Source organism: Cervus elaphus, chromosome 21 (assembly GCF_910594005.1).
Source record: "Cervus elaphus chromosome 21, mCerEla1.1, whole genome shotgun sequence".
In the NCBI taxonomy this organism is placed as follows: Eukaryota; Metazoa; Chordata; class Mammalia; order Artiodactyla; family Cervidae; genus Cervus; species Cervus elaphus.
The window spans coordinates 81,409,515-81,433,521 of record NC_057835.1 but is presented as its reverse complement, the minus strand read 5'-3'; the positions used below and the strand labels follow the sequence as shown (position 1 = coordinate 81,433,521).

The following is a 24,007-nucleotide window of genomic DNA, read 5'->3' as shown; positions in this document are numbered from 1 at the left end:
GTAAGTCAAGGCCCGCCCGCCGCTGTGCCGACGGCCAGGAGAGCGGGGTCCCCGCGGAAATCGGGCGCGGGGCGCAGCGGAGGGGCCGGACCGCGGTCTCCCCCCGCCCCCGGGGTCTCGGCCCCGCCCGGGCACGCCCGACCGCCGGGCGCGCCTGTGCCACCGCCCCGCCCCGCCCCGTCCCTGGCCCGCCCACCGAGGCCGCGCTCCTCCCGGCGGCGCGCTTTTCCCGCGCGGTTTCCCGACTCGGGGGCCCGGCTCGGTCCCCCCCGGCCCCCGGCGGCGATGGAGAGGACCCGCGCCGAGGTGGACGCGACGCTGCAGACCGCCAAGCTGGACGCGGCCGAGCTGCTGCCCGCCGCGCACTGTCTGCGCTTCGGGCCCGCGGCCACCGGCGACGTGTGCCTGCTGGAGCTGGAGCCCGCGCTGTGCGCGCAGCTGCGCGCCGGGCGCAGGTGGGGGGACACGGGGGTGCAGAGAGGGGGCCGGGGGACAGGGCCGGGGCGGGGACACAGCGAGTAGGGGGCCGGAGAAGAGACCCGGGGGCGGGGGGCGCAGAGAGGAGCCCGCGCTGCGCCGGCGGCTGCGGGCGGGCGCGAGTCCGGAAGCGGCGTCCGCGGAAGTCGGGGGCTGTTCCAGAACCGCGCTCCCAGGCCCTGCGCCGAGCGCCTGCGTTTTACCGTGACGCCCGGTGATGGTATCAGCATTGTAGATTACAGAGTTCCTCTCGCCTTCTCCTTAGGTTTATTTTACCCAGGACTTTGCGGGGAGAGGTTTAAAACTGTTTTTAAAACAGATTTGGTAATTGTGGAAGCCCCTCAAAAAAAAAAAAAAAAACAAACGAAAAACCAACTTGCTTGGGGTCACTACTGATAATCTAAAGCTGTTTTCTAATTCTAGGTCCCCTACACATTTGCTGCAAGACCATGGGTTAAAAAACATGCAGGAGAAGTCCATTCTCTGTCTCAGCTTTGTGCAGCCCCTGAGCATGAGGAGTTAGGGTTCTTGTTTAACTTTCTTCTGCACTGCTGTTCCTCTCACACCTGTATTTTATTGTGTAGTTGTGGCTCAGGTGGTGAAGAGTCTGCCTGCCATGCAGGAGACCCGGGTTGGGAAGATCTCCTGAAGGAGGGCTTGGCAACCCACTCCAGTACTCTTGCCTGGAGAATCCCATGCGCAGAGGAGCCTGGTGGGCTACAGACCATGGACTCTAAAAGGGTCGGACACAACTAGACTGACTCACCTTTGTTATCTTGTAGGCTTTTGAAAATTGGGGGACTTCCCTGGTGGTCCAGTGGCTAAGACTCTGCGCTCCCAAGGCAGGGGGCCGAGGTTCAATCCCTGATCAGGGATCTCGATCCCACATGCTGCGGCTAAGACCTGGTGCAGTTAAATAAATAAATGTTTTCTTTTTAAATTATGCCGCCTTTAGGCTGTCTTTCACTTTTCTTACTTTACTCATCGAACATTATTATAGGCTAGTCTTCAGATGCTAGCAGTAAAGGATCTATCAGGGAACTGAGGGAGAAACATCACTGTGGGTTTTCATCCCAGCTGAGTTGGCAGGACTTTGAGAAAAGACTTAAGGTGTGAGCACCAGCTTTGTCCAGTTATAGTTAATCTAGCTGGCAAAAACCAGAATGAAAAGGAGTATTAAAAAGTTTTTTTTTTATTTTTTGGTGAGGGAAGGGGTTGTTGTTTTAAACAAAATATTTGAAAGAGATGGTGCAGTGTGGACATATATGTTAAGAGTAGGTACTTGGGACTCTTGAATGTTGTTAGCACCAGGAAGCTTTAAATAAAAAAACCCTTTATTTTCACTTAAATGAAGGATTAGTTTTTTTTTTTTTTAATTCAGTCTTTTAGTTCACAGTTTTTATTACTTATTTAAAAGAAGTGAATTTGGTACAGGAGGATTAAATATAGACAAGGAAGACTGCTAGAATCAACTCTGTTTTTGTCATCTCCATTATCTTCGTCCTTTATTTTTCTCCTTCCCCCTTCTCACTTTTGACCTTACCCTCTTCCTTCTTCTTGCTTTTTTCTACCTGTGATCCCTTGTCAGAGACATCGTTTACTCTAGTTTGTAAACATACCCATTGCATATTTTTCTTTCAGCACTGTGGCCTTCTTTTCTCAAGGTCCCAGTTTCTTTGCAGCGTAGGTGATGATTAGGCCAGGATGTGCTTATTTGATGGTGAGGGGTTGCTCAGGCCAAAACAGGAAGGACCACTTGGGTGGGTATCATGGCCAGCAGCATAGTCCTCATCAGGGAGCTTATTAGTAATGCAGAATCCTATGTCCCATCCCAGACGAATTGCATCCTGACCTGCTTTTTAATAGGGTTCTCTCACATGCATACTCATAAGTTTGAAAAGTATTGCTTTAGGGATTTTAGAAAGCTGTGACATCTTGACTGCAGGTTACGGATACTCTTCCCAGCGGTTTACACAAAGAAGCCATGTGGTAACATTTGGCCTCTTTGGATTTGGCTTTTTTTTTTTGCCTGTATGAAGTTATTTTTCCTTAGTGAGTCAATTGGCCCAGTCCTTACGCTATGGAGCCCATCATTGGGGGTGGGGGTGAGGGGCCCTGTGAGAGGAGGGGCCAGACATAGCCTCAAGACTCTGTTTTAAATTCTGGAAACCTAGAGGGTTTTGGAACTATGTGTAATGAGGCTGGCCATTAGTGTCTCAATAAGTCATGTATTTTTTTCCCCCATTTTCCTGCAGTCTGGTGATTCGTGGTGATAAGGATGAGCAGGCTGTTCTGTGCAGTGAAGACAAAACGTACGATTTGAAAGTAGCAGACACTTCCAATATGTTGCTTTTTATTCCTGGTTGTAAAATTCCAGAGCAGCTGAAGATGGAAGAAACACACTGTAACATTATTCACACTGAGGTACTGTCTTCTATTTCCTGACTTATTTGAAAAAGACAACATGCTTTTAATTGAAAACTCAGGGTATGGGACTTCCCTGGTGGTCCCATGGTTAAGACTCTGTGCTCCCCATGCAGGTGGCGTGGGTTCGGTTCCTGCTTCAGGAACTAAGATCTCCCATGCAATGAGGCCAAAAAAAAAGAAAAAAAAACTGGAGGTGTGAAATGTATAATCACAGAGAATCTGAAAATTTCTCTGATGAAATTGGAAATTTCTCAGCGTTATTTTTGTTTGGAGTCATGTAAAGTTGTCTTTATTTTCCCAATGTGATGTTTAAGTCCCAGATAAGCTGACCGTTTTCTGTAATATAGAAAATTTACTATTAGGTGACTCATTCTAAAAGTTTTACCTATTTTCAGGGAGTTTTGCTGTGGATAGGTTTTGAAAGGTGATTCCCTCAAACTATAGCTAGTGCATTAGGTGACGTAGGGAAATGAGAAAATATGTTTTTGAGGGAAGTGTGTGTTTCTCACCTTTGAAGTTGGTTTAGTTCTTTACTGTCTATGGCCATGTATAAGAAATTCTTAATTACTTTGGAGACTACTGATGGCAAATACCAAACGAAAGTTTCTATCCTGGCTAGATAGTTACACATATATAGTCAAAGCACCTTAATTCTATTAGATTAACTTCAAACCAACTACTTCCTAAAAACAGAATTGGAATAGAAATAAGGGAAAATACTGGGACACTTGAGTGGTTCATATGATATTGCTAGAACAGAGAAACTGCCAGTAAATATCGTACTTTGGTTTCTGTAGAGTTATGTCTTTGATTGTAATGAGCTATAAATTTTGACTTTCATCCTTTTGGAAAAGATGTTATTTTTACCTGTCTTGTGGGTGTTTTGGAGAGGGTAGAAACATCCGTGAGTACCTTTGAGCTCTTCTTACCGGAGTTCTGTGTTCTGGGACCAAGTAAAACTTAACAGAGATCTGCTAGCCAGAGTTTCAGAATCTTTGGGTTGCACTTCAGCTTAAAAAGGCTCGGTAAGGAATGCACCTGAGCAGAGCAGACTGGCATTGATAAATGGCAGTGGGTACCCAGGCTCGGGGGTGATAGGGAATGGGGGTCTGTGACAGATTGGGGTGCACAGGCCTCAGGCAGGTAGGTTGGTGCTTCTTGGCCTTGTGGGAAAGCCGCCCAGCATTGCCAGACCTGATTTCTTTTGTCCAAGTGAAGCTTAAAATTTAGGTTTTAGGGGGCAAAATCTCCTTATTTTTCAATGTTGGCAGCTAATTAAAAGTCCATACTAAACTTCCTTTTCTCCCTCAACACGAAGGCACACACCAACATCTGTGTGCTGGGTCCAGCGGGCAGGGTGCCTCTTTGTGAACTGTGCGCGAGCTCCGTGGTCTTTCTGTTTTGGTCCTTGAGCTTTGCTCAGACCCGGCGGCATCTCCGCCAGGCTCTGAACCTTGTCTCGTCAGTCACGGCTTCTACTGGTTTGAGAGTGGATGCATCCCCTGCCCTTCCGTCTTAGAGCTACAGTGGATCCCAGAGAGAATCCATTTCAGCCTTTTTCCATTTCTTTCATGTGAAACAATTATTGAGCACCTACTACATGCTGATGTTGATTGGGCAAATCCTGGAGATTGAAGAGAAGGATAACAGCAATTTATCTGTCCTTTAGCCGCTATCACTTGATCTGAGTGACAGGCCTCTCACTGTTTCTCAAGTCCAGTAAGGAATTAGTTGCTGTTCTACCCAGTGGAAGCTCTTGCATTGAATAGAAGTCTTTCTTTTTTAACATCTGCTTAATTTTAGCATCATGAGCAATACAGAGCAAGAGTGCCCCCTCTTCACTTTAATATCTATGCATAATTTGAAGACTATGATAATGTCTCTTCTTTACTTTCTGTTTTTCAGCCTAAATATATTCTTTCTCTGTTGTTTCCACCTGGTTTGCAGAATTGGCACCTTCCTGGTCATTCATTTCTGGGCACACTCTTAAGTTTCCAGAATACACTTGAGATGTGGAAAAACAGGAGGAGGGGGTGACAGGAATAGATGGTTGGATGGCATCACCGACTCAATGGACATGCGTTTGAGCAAACTTTGGGAGATCATGAAGGACAGGGAAGCCTGGTGTGCTGCAGCCCATGAGGTTGCAAAGAGTTGGACGTGACTTGGCCACTGAACAACAACGACAATGGAAGAAACTTAATTATCCATTCTCATTATGTTGGCAGTGTCTTCTTGATTGAGGTTTAAACAGATGTGACCTGCAGATGTGTAGCCATCTCAAGCACACGGCTGGATGAGCACCTTCTTGGCAGAAAGCAGAATGACTTGGCTCCCTTTTCTTGCTTATAATGGAGGATAAAGGTGTTGGATGAAATTTTGTATGAAGTTTTCTTTTAGGATGGCCCCTGAAAGATTATGATGTATTTGTAATCTCTAGATCTTTGGTTTTACTAACAATTACTGGGAATTAAGAAGATGTAGACCTAAACTAAAGAAGTTAAAGAAACTTTTGATGGAAAATACCTATGAAGGACCTGACAGTGAAAAAGAAAAGGATTCCAGTCACTTAAAAGTAAGACTGTTATTTTCATTTTTTAATTGGAATTTTAATAATAGAGCTATAGTGACATTGTTTAATGGTGACATTCTTTTTAATGTTCATATTATGAAAATTTCACACATACCCCAAAGCAGAAAGACTGATAAGTTGACTCTGTTGACCATTTATCAATATTTTGTCAGTCTCATTTCTTGTGTCCCCTACCACCTTCCACCATATTTGTACTAGAAGTTCAACTGATTGACATTTTTTCTTTGTCACCGCCTTATTGAGATCTGATTAATATACCAAGCAATTTGCTTATTTTAAAGTGTGTAATTCAACACTTTTAGTGCATTCACAGAGCTGTGCGATCATAAACTTGATGAAGCTTAGAATATTTTTATCACCCCTCCAAGGAAACTCTACCCCTTAGCTGTTCCCTTAGTCCTGCCTCTCTGTCTCCCCTCAGCCCTGACCTCTCAGTCCCGCCTCTCTCTCTCTCTCCTGCCCCCTCTCAGTCCTGACCCCTCAGTCCCGCCTTTCTCTCTCTGTCTCCCCTCAGCCCTGACCTCTCAGTCCCACCTTTCTCTCTCTCTCTCTCTCCTCAGCCCTGACCCCTCAGTTCTGCCTTTCTCTCTCTCTCTCCTCAGCCCTGACTGCTCAGTCCTCAGTTCTGCCTTTCTCTCTCCCCTCAGCCCTGACCTCTCAGTCCCGCCTTTCTCTCTCTCTCTCCTCAGCCCTGACCCCTCAGTCCTCAGTCCCGCCTTTCTCTCTCTCTCTCTCCCCCCTCAGCCTTGACCTCTCAGTCCTGACTTTCTCTCTCTCTTCTCAGTCCTGACCCCTCAGTCCCGCCTTTCTCTCTCTCTCTCTCTCCCCTCAGCCCTGACCCCTCAGTCCTGCCTTTCTCTTTCTCTCTCTCTCTCTCCTCAGCCCTGACCCCTCAGTCCTCAGTTCTGCCTTTCTCTCTCTCCTCAGCCCTGACCCCTCAGTCCCACCTTTCTCTCTCTCTGCGCCCCCTCAGCCCTGACCTCTCAGTCCTGCCTTTCTCTCTCTCTCCTCAGCCCTGACCCCTCAGTCCCGCCTTTCTCTCTCTCTCTTTCTCTCTCCTCAGCCCTGACCCCTCAGTCCTCAGTCCCGCCTTTCTCTCTCTCTCTCCCCCCCCTCAGCCTTGACCTCTCAGTCCTGACTTTCTCTCTCTCTTCTCAGTCCTGACCCCTCAGTCCTCAGTTCTGCCTTTCTCTCTCTCCTCAGCCCTGACCTTTCAGTCCCGCCTTTCTCTCTCTGTCTCCCCTCAGCCCTGACCCCTCAGTCCTGCCTTTCTTTCTCTCTCTTTCTCTCTCTCCTCAGCCCTGACCCCTCAGTCCTCAGTCCCGCCTTTCTCTCTCTCTCTCTCCCCCCTCAGCCTTGACCTCTCAGTCCTGACTTTCTCTCTCTCTTCTCAGTCCTGACCCCTCAGTCCCGCCTTTCTCTCTCTCTCTCTCTCCCCTCAGCCCTGACCCCTCAGTCCTGCCTTTCTCTTTCTCTCTCTCTCTCTCCTCAGCCCTGACCCCTCAGTCCTCAGTTCTGCCTTTCTCTCTCTCCTCAGCCCTGACCCCTCAGTCCCACCTTTCTCTCTCTCTGCGCCCCCTCAGCCCTGACCTCTCAGTCCTGCCTTTCTCTCTCTCCCCTCAGCCCTGACCCCTCAGTCCTCAGTTCGGCCTTTCTCTCTCTCCTCAGCCCTGACCTTTCAGTCCCGCCTTTCTCTCTCTGTCTCCCCTCAGCCCTGACCCCTCAGTCCTGCCTTTCTTTCTCTCTCTTTCTCTCTGTCCTCAGCCCTGACCCCTCAGTCCTGCCTTTCTCTCTCTCTCTTTCTCTCTCCTCAGCCCTGACCCCTCAGTCCTCAGTCCTGCCTTTCTCTCTCTCTCTCCTCAGCCCTGACTGCTCAGTCCTCAGTTCGGCCTTTCTCTCTCTCCTCAGCCCTGACCTTTCAGTCCTGCCTTTCTCTCTCTCTTCTCAGTCCTGACCCCTCAGTCCCTCCTTTCTCTCTCTCTCTCTTCTCAGTCCTGACCCCTCAGTCCCGCCTTTCTCTCTCTGTCTCCCCTCAGCCCTGACCCCTCAGTCCCGCCTTTCTCTCTCTGTCTCCCCTCAGCCCTGACCCCTCAGTCCCGCCTTTCTCTCTCTCTCTCTCTCCCCTCAGCCCTGACCCCTCAGTCCTGCCTTTCTCTTTCTCTCTCTCTCTCTCCTCAGCCCTGACCCCTCAGTCCTCAGTTCTGCCTTTCTCTCTCTCCTCAGCCCTGACCCCTCAGTCCCACCTTTCTCTCTCTCTGCGCCCCCTCAGCCCTGACCTCTCAGTCCTGCCTTTCTCTCTCTCTCCTCAGCCCTGACCCCTCAGTCCTCAGTTCGGCCTTTCTCTCTCTCCTCAGCCCTGACCTTTCAGTCCCGCCTTTCTCTCTCTGTCTCCCCTCAGCCCTGACCCCTCAGTCCTGCCTTTCTTTCTCTCTCTTTCTCTCTGTCCTCAGCCCTGACCCCTCAGTCCTGCCTTTCTCTCTCTCTCTTTCTCTCTCCTCAGCCCTGACCCCTCAGTCCTCAGTCCTGCCTTTCTCTCTCTCTCTCCTCAGCCCTGACTGCTCAGTCCTCAGTTCGGCCTTTCTCTCTCTCCTCAGCCCTGACCTTTCAGTCCTGCCTTTCTCTCTCTCTTCTCAGTCCTGACCCCTCAGTCCCTCCTTTCTCTCTCTCTCTCTTCTCAGTCCTGACCCCTCAGTCCCGCCTTTCTCTCTCTGTCTCCCCTCAGCCCTGACCCCTCAGTCCCGCCTTTCTCTCTCTGTCTCCCCTCAGCCCTGACCCCTCAGTCCTGCCTTTCTCTCTCTCTCTTTCTCTCTGTCCTCAGCCCTGACCCCTCAGTCCTGCCTTTCTCTCTCTCTCTTTCTCTCTCCTCAGCCCTGATCCCTCAGTCCTCAGTTCTGCCTTTCTCTCTCTCTCTCCTCAGCCCTGACTGCTCAGTCCTCAGTCCTGCCTTTCTCTCTCTCTTCTCAGTCCTGACCCCTCAGTCCCGCCTTTCTCTCTCTGTCTCCCCTCAGCCCTGACCCCTCAGTCCTGCCTTTCTCTCTCTTTCTCTCTGTCCTCAGCCCTGACCCCTCAGTCCTCAGTTCTGCCTTTCTCTCCCCCCTCAGCCCTGACCTCTCAGTCCTGCCTTTCTCTTTCTCTCCTCAGACCTGACCCCTCAGTCCCGCCTTACCCCTCAGTCCCGCCTTTCTCTCTCTCTCTCCTCAGCCCTGACCCCTCAGTCCTCAGTCCCGCCTTTCTCTCTCTCTCTCCTCAGCCCTGACCCCTCAGTCCTCAGTTCTGCCTTTCTCTCCCCCCTCAGCCCTGACCTCTCAGTCCCGCCTTTCTCTCTCTCTCTCCTCAGCCCTGACCCCTCAGTCCTCAGTCCCGCCTTTCTCTCTCTCTCTCCCCCCTCAGTCTTGACCTCTTAGTCCCGCCTTTCTCTCCTCTCTCTCTCCCACCTCAGCCCTAGGCAGCCAGTAATCTACATTCTGTCTCTTGATTTCCTTCTTCTGGGTATTTTGTATGAATAGAATCAGGTAAGTGGCCTTTTCTGGCAGGCGTCTTTAACCTAGCATGCTGTCTTCAAGGTTCATCCATTACTTTTCATTGCTGAATAATACCCCATCTTATAGATATACCATATTTTATGCATCCATTCATCAGTTGATGAACATTTGGGTAGTTTCTGCTTTTTGGTTGTTGTTGATTACTTGCTTATTAGGAATAACACTGCTGTGAACATTCATGTTCAAGTGTCTAGTGAACCTATGTTTTAATTTTTCTTGAATATGTATAGACACACATACACTAAAGAGTGAAATTGATGGGTCCTGTGGTCACTCTCTATGGGCTTTATATAGAATGTTTATACAGAAACTCCTTTGCCAATTTTCAGGTGGATTACTTTATTATTAAATTGTTGGAGGGCTTTTTATGTAATCTAAACACAAGCTCTTTTGACAGATAAAATTTGCAAATATTTTCTTCTATTTTATGAGTTATTGTTTCACTTTCTTGATTTTTTATAAAAAAAATCGTGGTAAATGTACAGAGATTTTCATTTTGATGAAGTCCACATAATGTGTTTACATTTTATTCCTTGTGTTTTCAGCATCATATCTAAAACAATTGCCACATTCAACATCACAAAGATTTGCTGTTTTCTTCTAAGATATTCTCTGATTTTGTCTAGTTATCATTACATATTAACTAAAGAAATTAAGCTATAAATATTGCCTTACCTGTCCTATGTATTTATTCCCTCAAAATTCAATGTTTGAAAAAAATTCTTGTCCTAAAATGCGTTTTTTGTTTGTTTGTTTGTTTGTTTCAGTATACGACTGAAGATTTGCTTGATCAAATTCAGGCAAGTGAGGAAGAAATAATGACTCAGTTACGAGTTCTCAATGCCTGTGAAATTGGAGGTAGCATTACTTTCTGTTACCAACAGTGGTGGAGTTGGGTATAATACGAGAGGGGTTTTGTATATCTCCCTATGTTTACTGCTGTTGCATGCTGTATATTTAGTCCTCTTCTGGTCTTAGAGATGACGATATTTGTGTTCTGGGGTGTGGGGCAGAGACTCCATGTGATCACCTTTAATAAGGATGTCAGTCTCTGACCAGTGACTTTATTCGCTCCTTACAGGCCTTTTCCTTTGGACTAAGTGGTAATGGAAGAGCCACGTTTGATCAGGAAAGGTCTTAGATATCAGGTCGTCTGTGCCCTTCATTGTCTTTACTAGGTGAGGAAACCAAGGCCTGGGAAGGGAAACAGACTGGTCCAGGGCTCCATGTCGAGATAGTGACAGGATGAGGCATCAAACCAGGTACTTGAACTCCTGGTTCAGAATTAACTCATTGTATTTCCAAACTGCTTGGAAGATACATTTATTCTTGTGATCACTCAACATGCTTTTGCCTAAGTGTGAAGTAGTTTATACGATAAAGCTGTGTAAAAGCAGTAGCGGCAAGAGATTGATGGAGTAGCCCAGCAGAATCTTCTGCAACGTTCTGACTTTCTTCTGGTCCGGAGTGGTGGAGCGGGAGCCCCCCCAGCCCCTCCCCTCCCCACCCCCCACGTCTGGGCCTGCATTAATACTTGAGGAGATGTTTGTGTGCATTTCTCACCCCTCTCAAACTTGCCCAGCGAAGCAGCTTAATTCTGCACCCATGTGTTAGGAAGGAGGAAATTGGCTTTGTTTGGTGGATGCGCTTTTCAATTTACTCACAATATTCCAAGCGAGATTAGCTTCTGTGGTCAATTCGGCTGAGTAAAGCAGCTGCACGTAACTTTAGAACTAACTGGAAGCACTTAGTTCTTTGTTGTGGTTCCTTGAGTTTTTAATTGTGGATGCCTGCTTCTAATTACTATGGTATAGGGATACCATGAATATTAAGGTTAAGAATAGAAAAATGGATTTAATGCAGCCCTCTGCATTTTTTGTTTATTGCATGGGAATGGATAGTATTTTGGTGTGTGCATGGGGTGGGGGGATGCATAGATTTGTTTCCTAGTTTTCTTTTTCAATTTTGCTTCGGAACAAGCACATTTCAAAGAAACAAAGCAAAACTTTGGAATTTTGCTTTTGTTAAAAATATCGTGTTTTAGCATGGAATGTTCCATGTTTATTCAGAATAAGAGTAGGAGCATTCTCCCTTGGGAATGACGGGTGTGCACTTGATTCGTTTCTCCAGGGGTGTTGGCAGTGCCTTCAGTCATAAGGTGGCATTTCGTCATCTTTCATAGGAATTGGGAAATATATCTGGACACCCAGCCTCTGTTTTGCTGCTGGTCCACATCGTATCTGAGTCTGTTATCTCGTGAATGAACTAGACTTCCTTTTTAAAAATATATTTGTTCTTCCATTTGGCTGCCTGGCGCCTTAGTTGCTTGCGGCGTGTGGGTCTTCACTGCCTCTTAACGGGATCCTTCGCTGTGGGGCAGATTTTCCAGCTGTGCTGCTCGGCCTTCAGCAGTCGGCGCACACAGGCTCTCTCGTGGCGTGCAGGCTTAGTTGCTTCTCGGCATGCGGGGTCTTAGTTCCCCGACCAGTGATCCAGCCCACATCCCCTGCATTGCACGGCATATTCCTGACAACTGGACCACCAGGGAAGTCCTTGAACTGGACTTCTTCATGAGCACGAGACCGCCTCTCCAAGGTGGCTGGCGGGAGGGTGTAACCATGCCAGTCCCTGCTGCAGAAGTCACCGTGTGGAATATCCGGCCCAAGACCTTCAACTCATTTGTGTGACCTTCTGAGAAAATGGCCGTACCAGCTGCCAGTTTCCCCATTTCCATTTAGAACAAGATTATTATGAGATAATTGAAGATTAAAGCACTTGAAAAAAAAGTCAAAATGTTGGTCATGTGGAAAGTACCCTTTAAAAACCACCTGACCTCCCTTGACAGAGTTTGCCACGATTGGGAGAAAAGCTGAAACAGAAGCATTGTTTATAAAGAAAGCTAAGGCTTACCATGTCTCTTTTTTGCAGTGGGCAAGAGTATACTGCTACTGTATCAGTCTTATCAGTCAGTTCATTTGTTTAAATTAAGTATGTTTAAATTAAAATGAATGTTCTTTGGTAAATGTAACTTTGGGAATTTATAGGTTATTGGAGGATTCTCGAATTTGATTATGAGATGAAACTTCTGAATCATATAACTCAGCTTGTGGATTCCGAATCTTGGTCTTTTAGCAAAGTTCCTTTGAATACATGCCTTCAGGAACTTGGACCATTGGAGCCAGAGTAAGTATTTATTCCCCATCCTTCCAGATTTTCTTAAAGGGAAAGAAAATTATTATCCAGGGTAGGACCAAACCCAGGGCATAAACTCTTTATATATTAATATCGCATAGAAATCTAAAAAATATACAACTAAAAAGGACTTGGGAATTTGGGTCACTGGAGTGAATAAATGTGTCACTTTTTTTCCTGCCATTAAAAATATAAATAAATAATTATATATGTTATTTTATAATAAATGTATGCTCACATGATTTGTATAAAAACGTTTAACATGGGGCCTGGCACATCGTAGCTTTCCAGTGTATTTTAGTTTTTATTTTTTAAAGTTCCTTGGCTATACCACTTAGTATGCCGGATCTTAGTTTCCTGACCAGGAATCAAACCTGTGCTCCAGGGAAGTCCCAGTATTTCAGATTTATATCTTAGTTTATAGTTAGCAATAGTGTTTGAAAGTTAATGCATAAAATTGTGAAAACTTTTCAAATAAGCGTTTAAAATTTTTCAGGGAAATGATTGAACACTGTCTTAAATGTTATGGAAAGAGATACACAGAGGAAGGTGAGATTGGGAGAGTATTTTAATGGGTGTTTTAACTTGGTGTGTAAAACTTGGCATGCCTTTTGAAATGTCTTCCTGTTAAAACTCAAATCACACGGGGGACTGGGAGATGAGTTGTGTGTGATTCCTTCTGGGAATTTGCAACGAGGGAAAGGGGACGGTGGTACAGCTCAGAAGACAGTGTGACGCCGTCTGCTGCCCTGTCCTTAGGTGAAGTTTATTTTGAACTGAGTGCAGATAAGATATGCAGAGCTACAGCACAGATGCTACTTCAGAACGCAGTGAAATTCAATCTTGCCGAGTTTCACGAAGTATGGCAACAGAGTGTTCCCGAAGGAATGACGACCAGACTGGATCAGCTGAAGGTAGGGGGCGACGTGACTCCCTCCATGACTCCGCAGGTTACGAGGTGAAAGGAAGCCTGTGTTGGAACCGAATATGGAGACAATTTATTTCCCTACCTTAGGAGTGCACTCCACATTCAATCCATCACAAAAATCCTTTAAAAAAACAAAGCAAAAAACCCACAAACCCCACTTAATTGAAGTATAATTTACATATCACAGTCCGCCCGTTTGTAAAGGATTTGTAGTAAATTTAATGAGTTTCCAGCCACCACAGTCTAGTTTTAGAACATTTGTCACCTCAGTAAGATCTTTTGGGCCCATTTACAGTTAGGTTGATGCCTAGGTTTCCCTTGTGACTAGGTTTCCCTTGGGCTTCCCTTGTGGCTCAGCTGGTAAAGAATCCACCTGCAATGCGGGAAACCTGGGTTCAGTCCCTGGGTTGGGAAGATCCCCTGGAGAAGGGAATGGCTACACACTCCGGGGTTCTGGCCTGAAGAATTCCGTGGACTGTATAGTCCATGGCGTCGCAGAGTCGGACACGACTGGAACTTTCACTTCCTAGGCTTCCTGGGATAGTGGAACTTAGAGCAGGTTTGGGCAGCAGGCACAATGAGTTCGTATATAAGTTCAGCTGAAGAGGTCTGGTGCTTGGACGAAGGATTTGAGGTGGAGTTCAAATATTACAGTCATTAGCAAGTAAGTGAGTGGTGGATGGAGTCACAGGTTTAGAGGCGGTTACCCAGGGTAGTGCCAGTGAAACAGTTAGAGGGGTGGTCTAGGGTCCCAGGGAATTAAAACATCAGGTCAGGAGAAAAGGTATGAAATTGTGATGCAGGCTTAAAGAGGAAGAGGTGATCAATACTAATGAAGTAAAGGGGGCTAGTGAGAGGAATCCAATAAAGGGCCCATGGGCTCGGCAATGACAGCTCACAGTGAGCTTTAGAACTAGAGCCTTTTCACTAGGCTGGTGGTGGTAAAAGGCAGATTCTAGAAGGGAAGGGAAGTGACTGCTCAGAGGTGCTCTCTTTATGAAAAAGGTAAGCTGCTCAGCTTCACGATGCTGAGGTTTTAAATACCTCGGGTTAAGCTCAACATAAGGTAAAAGAATGAGTCTTTTTTTTTTTTTTTAACATTAGACCATTACTTGAACTCTCCTTTTTCTCATTTCTTACAGGGTTTGGCCTTGGTGGATAGACAGTCAAGACCGGAAGTCATATTTCTGTTGAAAGCAGAAGACTTACCTGAGGGGGATCAGGAACGTTTCAATAGTCTGTTCTCTTTGAGAGAGAAGTGGACAGAAGAAGATATTGCTCCATATATTCAGTAAGTAATTTATTACAGATGGATTTTGAGGATTGTTCTTTTTCTAGCAGGTAGCTAGGGTTTCAGTTCTGTTTTGTTTTGAGTCTTCCCTGATGACTGCTTCCTTCCCAGCTTTCTCAAGTTCTGGCTGACCCTTTCTCTTGTCATTCTGCCTGAGTACTGATCTGGTTGGCAGGGTATGTGTCATCTCTCTTCCTTTCTGCTGTGTCTAGAATCACTTCTCTGCTCTTCTTGCACACTGCAGCACTCAAAGGGTCAGTGTGCTGTGATCCCTCCTGTGACTGTAAGGCAAGCATTCCTCTCTGATGGCCACCTTCTTTCTTTCCTGCTGCCTAAGTTTAAAACATTTTGGGAAAAGTCAGAATTCCTAAGAAGGTCACCCTGAAGTCACTGCTTGCCAGACTGACCCAAAATCCACTAACAAACCCTACCACTTCCTCACTGGGCCTCTTGGGGCCTCTCTCTTCTCTTTACCCAGCCTCAGTTTTCTTATATCTAACATGGGGTTAAGTAATACATGACTCATACTCTTACCATGAAGGTTGTTGATAGTATATATGTGTAATATATCTAGTTCAGTTATGGCTTAGTAACCTCTCTTTACACCTATCTCTCCCACAAATACATACCCTTATGTTTGTTGGAAAGGTGGACTTAGGGGAGAAAGATATAAAGAACTAGTGCTGTGAATATCATGTTATGCTCCCTAGACTATTTGTGATGTTCATTTTTTTTATTTTGTTCATTAATTTTTTTATCATTCCCACAGAGATTTGTGTGGAGAGAAGCTAACCATTGGTGCACTACTCACAAAATATGCTCGATCTTCAATGCAAAATGGTGTCAAAGTTTATAACTCAAGAAGACCCATTTCTTAAAAAGAACAAGTTTTTTCTTTGGGACTAAAGTTGCTGGATATAAGAAAGTGTTTTTTTAAGTATTTGGATAGCAGACTTTGAAAACCTAATGCTTTGAGGCCTTTTCGCCTCATCTTAAGTATTTTAAAACTACTGCTCTTTTTTCTTAAAGGTGATAGGATATTTTATGTCTTTCAGGATATGTTTGTTTCATGTACACAGTGTAAACAAGGACAAAAGTGTTACTTTCTACATTTAGTATATCTTGGCAGTCTATATGAGTTCATTTATAGAGTAACAGGTTTGGTTTTTTATATTGGAAATTGCATTTCTTTAATTAGGATTTGACATTCTAGTCATTAATAAATTTTAAAGTTTTCAGAGAACTAAATATGAATAGTTTCCTAGAAGAGATTTATTTACTTAAATACCATTTCCCAAGTGAGTTCCCCTCTACTTTTGACCTTCCACCAAAACAGGAAATCACATGATGCTCTCAGTTATTTAAGGTTGTTGTTTGTGTTGATGCCAATGGCTCCTGATCCCCTGGCTGCCGTAGATATGATCTCAGAAAGACAACAGTGAGTGGTCCTGAGACATCTTGGTTCCCTGCCCCGGAATCAAATCTGGGCAGCCTGAATAAAAAACCCAGAATCCAAGCTGCTAGTCCACCAGGGGCTAGAAAGTGAAATGGAAAGTGTTAGTCATTTAGTCGTATCTGACTCTGCGAACCCCGGGACTTGAGCCCCTCCAGGCTCCTCAGTGCATGGGACTCTCCAGGCAAGAACACTGGAGTGGGTTGCCATTTCCGTCTCTAGGGGATCTTCCCACCCCAGGGACTGAACTCAGGTCGCTGGCATTGCAAGCAGATTCTTCACTGTTTGAGCCGCAGGGGAAGCACCAGGGGCCAGAGGCAAGAAGTGAAGTGCCCCCTGGCTGTGGCCTCCTTTGAGAACAAAAATGTTTTGAGGAAGCAAAAACTAAATACAGGTACAAAGTTTACTTTCAGAGATACAGCATAACAAGTGGGGGAGCACAGAGACAGTTTAAGACAGAGGAAGGCAGAAATACACACAGAAAGAAAGGGTGTGGCTGTCCTCCCTAATGGGCAGGAGCACAGTAAAGGTGCCTTAAATCACTTCTATAGGACAGTTCTTCCTGGTCTTTGTTTTCCTTTGGCCCGTCTTCTTCTTTCCCCACATCCGGTCTGTTCTCCAGAGATGAGGTGCTCTAAGGTCCAAGCGCAACTTTTTGCTAAAGATGGATTGCACCACGAGACTAGTGGAGTATCAGTGCCCTGCCTCCTGTGTTTACCTCCAAGGAGGCTCTTTGCACCTGTGCAGTCAGGAAGTTTCCTTGACCTCAGAAATGGTCGTCTTATCTCTGTTCCAGCAGAGCTCAGCTTCTGCAACTAGCTTTGTCCTTGGAGTGTGGGGAAGACAAAGCTTCAGTTTTTCTACACTTGACAGACACCAGCTGCCCAGCCCAGGGGCCTGTCTACCTCCTACCTCAGATACGCTTTTTGGGATGAAAGTCTGTGTACTACTTCACTGCTTATTTGCCTCCCATTCTTTCCTTAACCCAGTGACCTCTTTTTAACCCATTGCATCTATCTTGCTAAATATTCTCCATCTTCCATGCAAAATGGTATTAAAAAGGTTGTATGTAATTCAAGAAGACCCTTTCAATACTAATCCCCTGTGAAGAATACTAATAGTTTATAATCCTATAATGAAGGATACTGACACAGGTAATACTCAAAAACTACAAGTAATTTCTGGTTTTAGAATGCTTGATAAAGTTATTTTACATCTTTATTTTCCTAGTGTGTTTTCCTTTAGACCAAAGTTCAAACTAATTTTAGCTAATGAACTTGTCATCAGGATAGTTTGAAGGGTTAAACCTGGTCCAAAGTTAAAAAAAAAAGTTAATGGATAATCCACAATTAACAAAGATTTAACTATCACTGGAATTTACAACCGTTTTATTCTCATGCACATGAAATGCAGATGACTTCAAAACAGTCCGGTGTTTCAGTAATTCTTCTACATCTGTATAATCCACTTATTTAATTAATTTTTCAATAAATACCGAGGCAGCAATGCCTAGTGAGGACTCGAGTTCGAGTTAGACTCCTTGAGGTGTAATCTCGTCTTTTCCAGCCTACGTCACAGCTCCGGTGAGTTAAGGGTTCTTTTTACACAGCAGGAGGGACGCCTCCTGGTTTCCTACGTCCCGGCCCCTGGCACTTTGAAAACCTCGTCCCCGTGCTTTTCATTCTTTGCGCTACATCTTTATTCTTCTAAAATTTAATGTTTCGCCTTTCCGTCCTGCTGTGCCCGCGTCATCCACAAAATAACTGTCAAGTTTCCTCAGCTTCAACGGTTCTCAGGCGCCGTCTGCACTTTAAAAGGCAAACGTAAAGCCCGCGGCTCGCCAAGCCCCGCCCACGGCCAACAAGACTTCCGGCTGCCGCCTTAGCGCTGCCCTACTTCCGCTGACGTCAGGGGGTCAGAGGCGACGAAAAAGATGTCGACTGGCGGACGCCGTTGGGCGCTGCTGTGGGGAGCGTCTCCGTGACAGGCGCTCGGCGGAGACGACGGACGAGCCGTCCCCCGAGCGAGTGTGAAGGGCGGCCGCGGCGGATCGGGCAGGGCCGGGGGTGGAGCCGAGGGCGCCCCCGCTGGGGCGTGACTGTTGGGAGCGTGCAGGAACGGGGAGCGTCGGGTGCCCAAGGCCGGTGATGCCCCACCGCCGCCCGGAGGCCGGGAAGTCGAGCTCCGCGGGGCCCCTTCATGCCGCCGACTGGCTCTGACCCCGCCAGAATGAACAGGAAGAAAGGAGACAAGGGCTTTGAAAGCCCAAGGCCGTATAAATTATAAGTATTTTTTTCTGCATCTCCCTTCTGGGGCTTCCCGGGTGGCTCAGACGGTTAAGAATACGCCTGCAATGCGGGAGACCTGGGTTCGATCCCTGGGTCGGGAAGATGCCCTGGAGGAGGGGAAGGCTACCCACTCCAGTTTTCTTATCTGGAGCATCCCATGGACAGAGGAGCGTGGCGGGCTACAGTCCATGGGGTCACAGAATGGACGCGGCTGAGCGACTAACACTTCTTCTAGGTTTGGTTTTCATTAGTTAAAATTAATTAGTTTCAGTGATCGCTTGAAACTGACTTAGTGGGCCTGGAAAGCCTAGTGGGAAACGAAACTGCCCACAGTTTTGTAGGGCGAAAATGTTTTGAATGACAAGGTAATTTCAACAAATTTACTGCCCCTTGCAGTTTAACGTACCTTTTTCTTAAATTGCATTTTTGTCCAAAAAATTTTATTTTCTTGGCTGTTGCTGAATTTTAAATGAACAAGTTACCCTAATTTCTAGGGTTTTAACATGAAAAATAAGTATGATTTTGAGCTGCTTAGAACACAGTTCTTGTTTACACTGGGATTGAATTATGCATTGTTTAATAATTGAAGTATTTTCTTTATTCTTTAATGTACAACCCATCAGGTCGTCTGCATCAACAACATAAACTTCCAGAGAAAATCTGTTGTGGTAAGTATATTCTTAGCAATTATAAGCAATAACAACACCATGCTTCACAGTAGGTAGAAACTTTCCGCTCCAGGTCGTGGGTTTTGAGAATAGATACGAATTAGAATTCAAACGTGTATGACTTTAAGAGCCATGGCCTTACTACTATACTGGCCAACACCTCAATTCTTCCTTTCCCTTTTTCCTGTTTTCGGATTAAAATTTATTTCTTTGAATATGTTGTGGAATATGAAAGTCTACATTACCAAACATTTTAGAATTGTGTATGAAACAAGAATAAATCCACAGTGAGATTTTTTTCTGTGAAAAAATTAAGGTTGATACACACACTAACTTACTAACTTGACTGTTCAGAGGCTGCTTTTGTTTTCTGATTTTTGCCTGACCTTGTTTCCCTGGCATTGCTTTGTAGTAAAGTTCTATATAAAGGTGTTTGAAACCTAGTAATTGCCCTCCCCCCAATTTAGATGTATAGATTGTTGTATCCACATGGATTGATGTACATGCATATACATATGCATATATGATCTCTATCTAAATATCCATATGGATATATTCATTCTAGGAACCCCGTTGATAGCCTAAGACCCAGGGTTATGAATCTGCAGAGCTCCCGTTTCTTCTATTTTCCGTATCCTCTTTGTGCCTCTCATTTGACCACCCTGACCAGCAGCTGGAAGGCTAGTGCCCAGTTAATGCATCTTCTTGGATACAGAGTAGGGTAGGGGGCAGATTAGGAAGGGCAAAAGGAAGATATCTACAACAGTCTAATCCCTTTTGCCTCCAGATCATCCTCTCAACACTTCTGTTTAGATGACAGTGTTCCCAGCTTAAAGAAGTCCCATCAGCTATTGTAGCATTAGTTACGTGTGGCATTAGCTAACTACTTGTTTTTGTAAGTAAAGTTTTATTTGAACACAGCTACACCCATTTATTTATAAACTGTCTAAAGCTGCTTTGGAGCTACAATGGCAAAGTGGAATAGCTGTGAAACTGTGAGGCCTGTAATATCTATTTAGTCTCTGGCCCTTTAAGAAAAAGTTTGCTGATCCCTGAAGTAATCCATTTGTGTGAAGAAATGGCAGTTTCAGCATTTTTCCCACCTGAAATACTAGCTATTGCCTGTAGTGGAAGAAATATGGGTAAAAGAATGTGAAAATTAGTTACTATAGCCTTTGCTTTCTTTGGTTGATATCAAGGTCAAAGTTGATGTACACAGCTTTCTTATTCTTCTACCTATTCCATTTTTCTCTTTCTTTTTGACAGCATTTCTTTTGGTCTGTCGTAGACCTTCATTTTGCATCCTTGCTGGTTTCGACTTCATTGGGGTTGTTGCAGTTTTCCATTAATTAGGACTATTTGTCAAGAGGACCTCAGAGGCCTTCCATTGAACCCCCTGAACTGCAAACGGAATTCTTGCTTCTGTTGTGTAACAGAATCTCAGTTGCTGCTAGTCTCTCAGCCAGGACAGTGACCCCTTACTGTGCCTGTTGGTTCAATGGCATGAGGAGCCCGAAGTGGTTTAGTCTCAGCTTCCAATTTAATAAAGCCGTGGCTCTGTGCCCTGGTGGATGTGTTCCTCCTTTGGCCACTAGGCTTCTGAACGCCCCAAACCTGAGGGCTTCAAGACAGGAAGCAAAATTCTTTCAGTGGCTTTTTGAAGCAGTAGTGAACATAGTCACTCCAGCTTTTGCCCCTTGGCTCCCAGGTCTGTTTGGCTATGGAGAGGTGACCTGATGTTATAATGTCGCTCACTGGTTTAGGGTGGCCTCTTCTTGGAGGTCTCGGTGGTGCTGTAGCTGAGCCTTCATTAGTTGATCATGTTGGCCACTTGTGGATGAGAGGACAAAATTAATTTTGCATGTAAAATTTGTGTGTAAATTCTGCCACACTTTTCTATATACATGGAAGTGTGTGTGGGATAGTATATTGACACGGATGACTTTTCGTAAGTAAGTTGTATTAATAGGGAAGGAAAATCTAGACTGTGTCTGTTTTTATAAGGGTAAATTCCTATCTCCCCTCTACGGTACCAGCTGTCTAATGTAGTCATTTTACTGCTGAGTGACTAACTCATCCTTCCTGGGAGGACCCCTTGTTAGAAGCTTTGATCCTCTGCTGGGGGAGGTGGGCACTCAGCATTGATGATGGCCAGATCAGGCTTTGCTGAGGCAGAGCACAGTGTTGGGTTCGTGTGTAGCCTCCATTCTTGCCACCATGATCACTTTGTGTATTAGCAGGGTGGGGGAAAGAGTCTGGGCACATCTGCTGGATAGATGATCTTGTGAGTTGATTTTGGAGGGCCCCCTCTGCAGTCTCTGAGGATGCTTCTGTTAGTCATTTACATGATAATATTTTCATATTATACCTACTCTGAGAAATTCATATGTACACTTTTCCCATCACCCTCTTATTTTCAGTCTTTTAGTCTTGTTCTTTACACATTCCTAACCAGCTGGCCAACCTAGCAACTGCCCCTGGATCAGTGCAGAAGTGTCTTGGGTCATTCCTATGTCTGTAGACGCTGTACCACCTGTTCTGTGTGCCGGCGCCCAGCCCACAGGGGGGTTTTCTTCCACTGTGTTTCAGGACTACACTTCAGTGAGTTCTGATGGCAGCTGCCATCCATGTTCAACTGTGCTAGCATGCTTTACAGACTTATTCATAATTCAGGCTTGTGCTTTGTACTATTGTTAAACTTGGGGAACTCCCCATGAGGTCCTGGGTGTGGATTGAAGGGGGAGTGGAGATTGGATGGGAGCAGGTCTCTTTGGGCTGAGTCAGTGGTCACCTGTTTGCTTTTTGTGCCTTGGGAGCCTGCTGGGCCTGGTCTGGGGGTGTCGCTTCCGTTAAAAGGTGGAAGCTGCACGCAGTCAGTTTGTGATGGCCATTCCAGGTTAACAGAAACTCCCTGAAACTGTTGGAAGTCCCATGGTTGTGTGTTCGCTCTCTCCTGCAGGGTCTAGTAGCAAAGCAGTAGTTGCTTTGCACATAGAAAATAGTTGTTGGCAGAAGAGGTCACGGGTTTCCTCTGAAACCCCAGAATGGCAGTGCGGTGTCATCCTGTTGGAGAAAGCCAGAGTCAGTGCAGCATCCTTGTCTGCTGGGCACGGCCCTGTGCTGGCGGCTCTGCTGAGTCACATGGCCCGAGGGGGGCCCGCTTGGACCACAACCCGGACCCGCTGCAGAGCCCTTTCTTGTTCTGGACCTCTTCCTGAAAAGGACAGTCTTAATGATTGCCTAGTAAGCGATATGCCTGAATGGATAGATTACTTTCTGAATGCAAAGAAGCCTACCAATTTTCTGCCTTCTTTTTCTTCCCCTCTTGGTGGGAAGTGCCAAGTGCAAGAACTTTCGCTTTAGGTTTATTTTTGTATGCCTCAGACCACTGGTACCTTAGAAACTCTACTGATGTGACAGTCCCCTGAATGTCCATGAGATTTAACTCAGCCTCTGCCATCCGTGTGTTTTCTAGTAAGGCATTATCGAGAACTTGCTTTTCCTTCCTCACCAGGTCCAGATGGTGTAGTGTTGTCAGTGTAACATACGAGTGTAATTCAGTTTGGGCTGTCCTGCAGTCAGGAGACTTTTGAACTTTGTTTTGACTGAACAGAGAATTGATAGAGTTATTAGTTACTAGATGATAGTGATGGGGTTCTTATGTCTAGAAGACAACCTGCTTCTGTTTTTTTTTTCCTGATGGGAATTGAGGGGGGAAAATTGCTTGATAATTCATGGCAGTATTTGCTACCAGGAGCTGTGCTGATTTGCTGCAGTCAGAGTATCACTTCTGTGGTTGTGGTTGGCAAGTTTGTGATAGTTCACGATCATTCTGCAAGACCTACTTGGCTTTTGCACTGGCCAAATAGCTGAGTTAAACGAAGGTGGAGTAGGCGTCGTCCGCGTCTCTGGGGGCGCTGATCTCTGCCATTCCCCAGAGGTGTCGGGTTGTGTTGATTTACGCTTGGAGAAGGGGGAAAGGTGGCCCGTTGGTGACCTCTCAGTCCTTCCTCCATAGACCTCACTCAGAGAGATCAGAGAATGACTGTGAGGGTTTGCCAGTTACTAAAACGTATCCTGTATGTTTGGACTGGGTAATAAACACCAGGCCTACCCTGAGATAGATGTGGAAACCCCTTAAACCCCTTTATTACTTGACCTCCAGAGGTCACCAGGCTGGGGAATTCCCTAGCAGTTCAATGGTTAGGACTGCATTGTCGCTGCCAAGGGCCCAGGTTCAATCCCTGGTCAGGGAACTAAGATACATAAACACACACACACACACACACACACACACACACAACTAAGATATACACACACACACAACTAAGATACATACACACACACACACACACACACACCCCTGGTCAGGGAACTAAGATACATAAACACACACACACACACACACACACACACACACGGAACTAAGATACACACACACACACACACACACACACACACACACACACACACACACACACACACACACACACACACACACACACACACACACACCCCGGTCAGGGAACTGAGATACATAAACACACACACACACACACACACACACACACACACCCCGGTCAGGGAACTGAGATACATAAACACACACACACACACACACACCCTGGTCAGGGAACTAAGATACATAAACACACACACAACTAAGATACATACACACACACACACACACACCCGGTCAGGGAACTAAGATACATAAACACACACACACACACACACACACACACACACCCACCCACCCACCCCCCCGGTCAGGGAACTAAGATACATAAACACACACACACACACACACACACACACACACACACACACACACACACACACACACACACACACCCGGTCAGGGAACTAAGATACATAAACACACACACACACACACACACACACACACACACCCCGGGAACTAAGATACATAAACACACACACACACACACACACACACACACACACACACACACACACACACACACACACACACACACACACACACACCCCGGTCAGGGAACTGAGATACATAAACACACACACACACACACACACACACACACACACCCCGGTCAGGGAACTGAGATACATAAACACACACACACACACACACACCCCCGGTCAGGGAACTAAGATACATACACA

General features: G+C 45.9%; 2 protein-coding genes across 5 annotated transcripts in view; both read left to right on the top strand.

Annotated features, from left to right (window-relative positions):
• On the top strand, positions 1–15,700 carry DSCC1 (DNA replication and sister chromatid cohesion 1). Its single transcript, XM_043879116.1, has 9 exons — positions 1–455; positions 2,733–2,901; positions 5,345–5,479; positions 9,807–9,897; positions 12,084–12,222; positions 12,728–12,780; positions 12,991–13,145; positions 14,302–14,450; positions 15,220–15,700. The coding sequence occupies exons 1-9, from the start codon at positions 286–288 to the stop codon at positions 15,326–15,328; spliced, it is 1,170 nt and encodes a 389-aa protein (XP_043735051.1). The 5' UTR covers positions 1–285; the 3' UTR covers positions 15,329–15,700.
• Positions 15,701–17,800: 2,100 nt separating this feature from the next.
• Positions 17,801–24,007, top strand: part of TAF2 (TATA-box binding protein associated factor 2) — an 85,401-nt gene continuing 79,194 nt past the window's right edge. For 3 of the 4 annotated variants that reach the window (XM_043879113.1, XM_043879114.1, XM_043879112.1), the window contains exons 1-2: positions 17,801–18,185; positions 18,805–18,859. In XM_043879113.1, coding sequence (XP_043735048.1) covers positions 18,103–18,185; positions 18,805–18,859 — 138 coding nt within the window. In that variant the 5' untranslated portion in view covers positions 17,801–18,102. The remainder of the gene's footprint in view (positions 18,186–18,804; positions 18,860–24,007) is intronic. The other variant, XM_043879115.1, reaches the window with a different exon arrangement.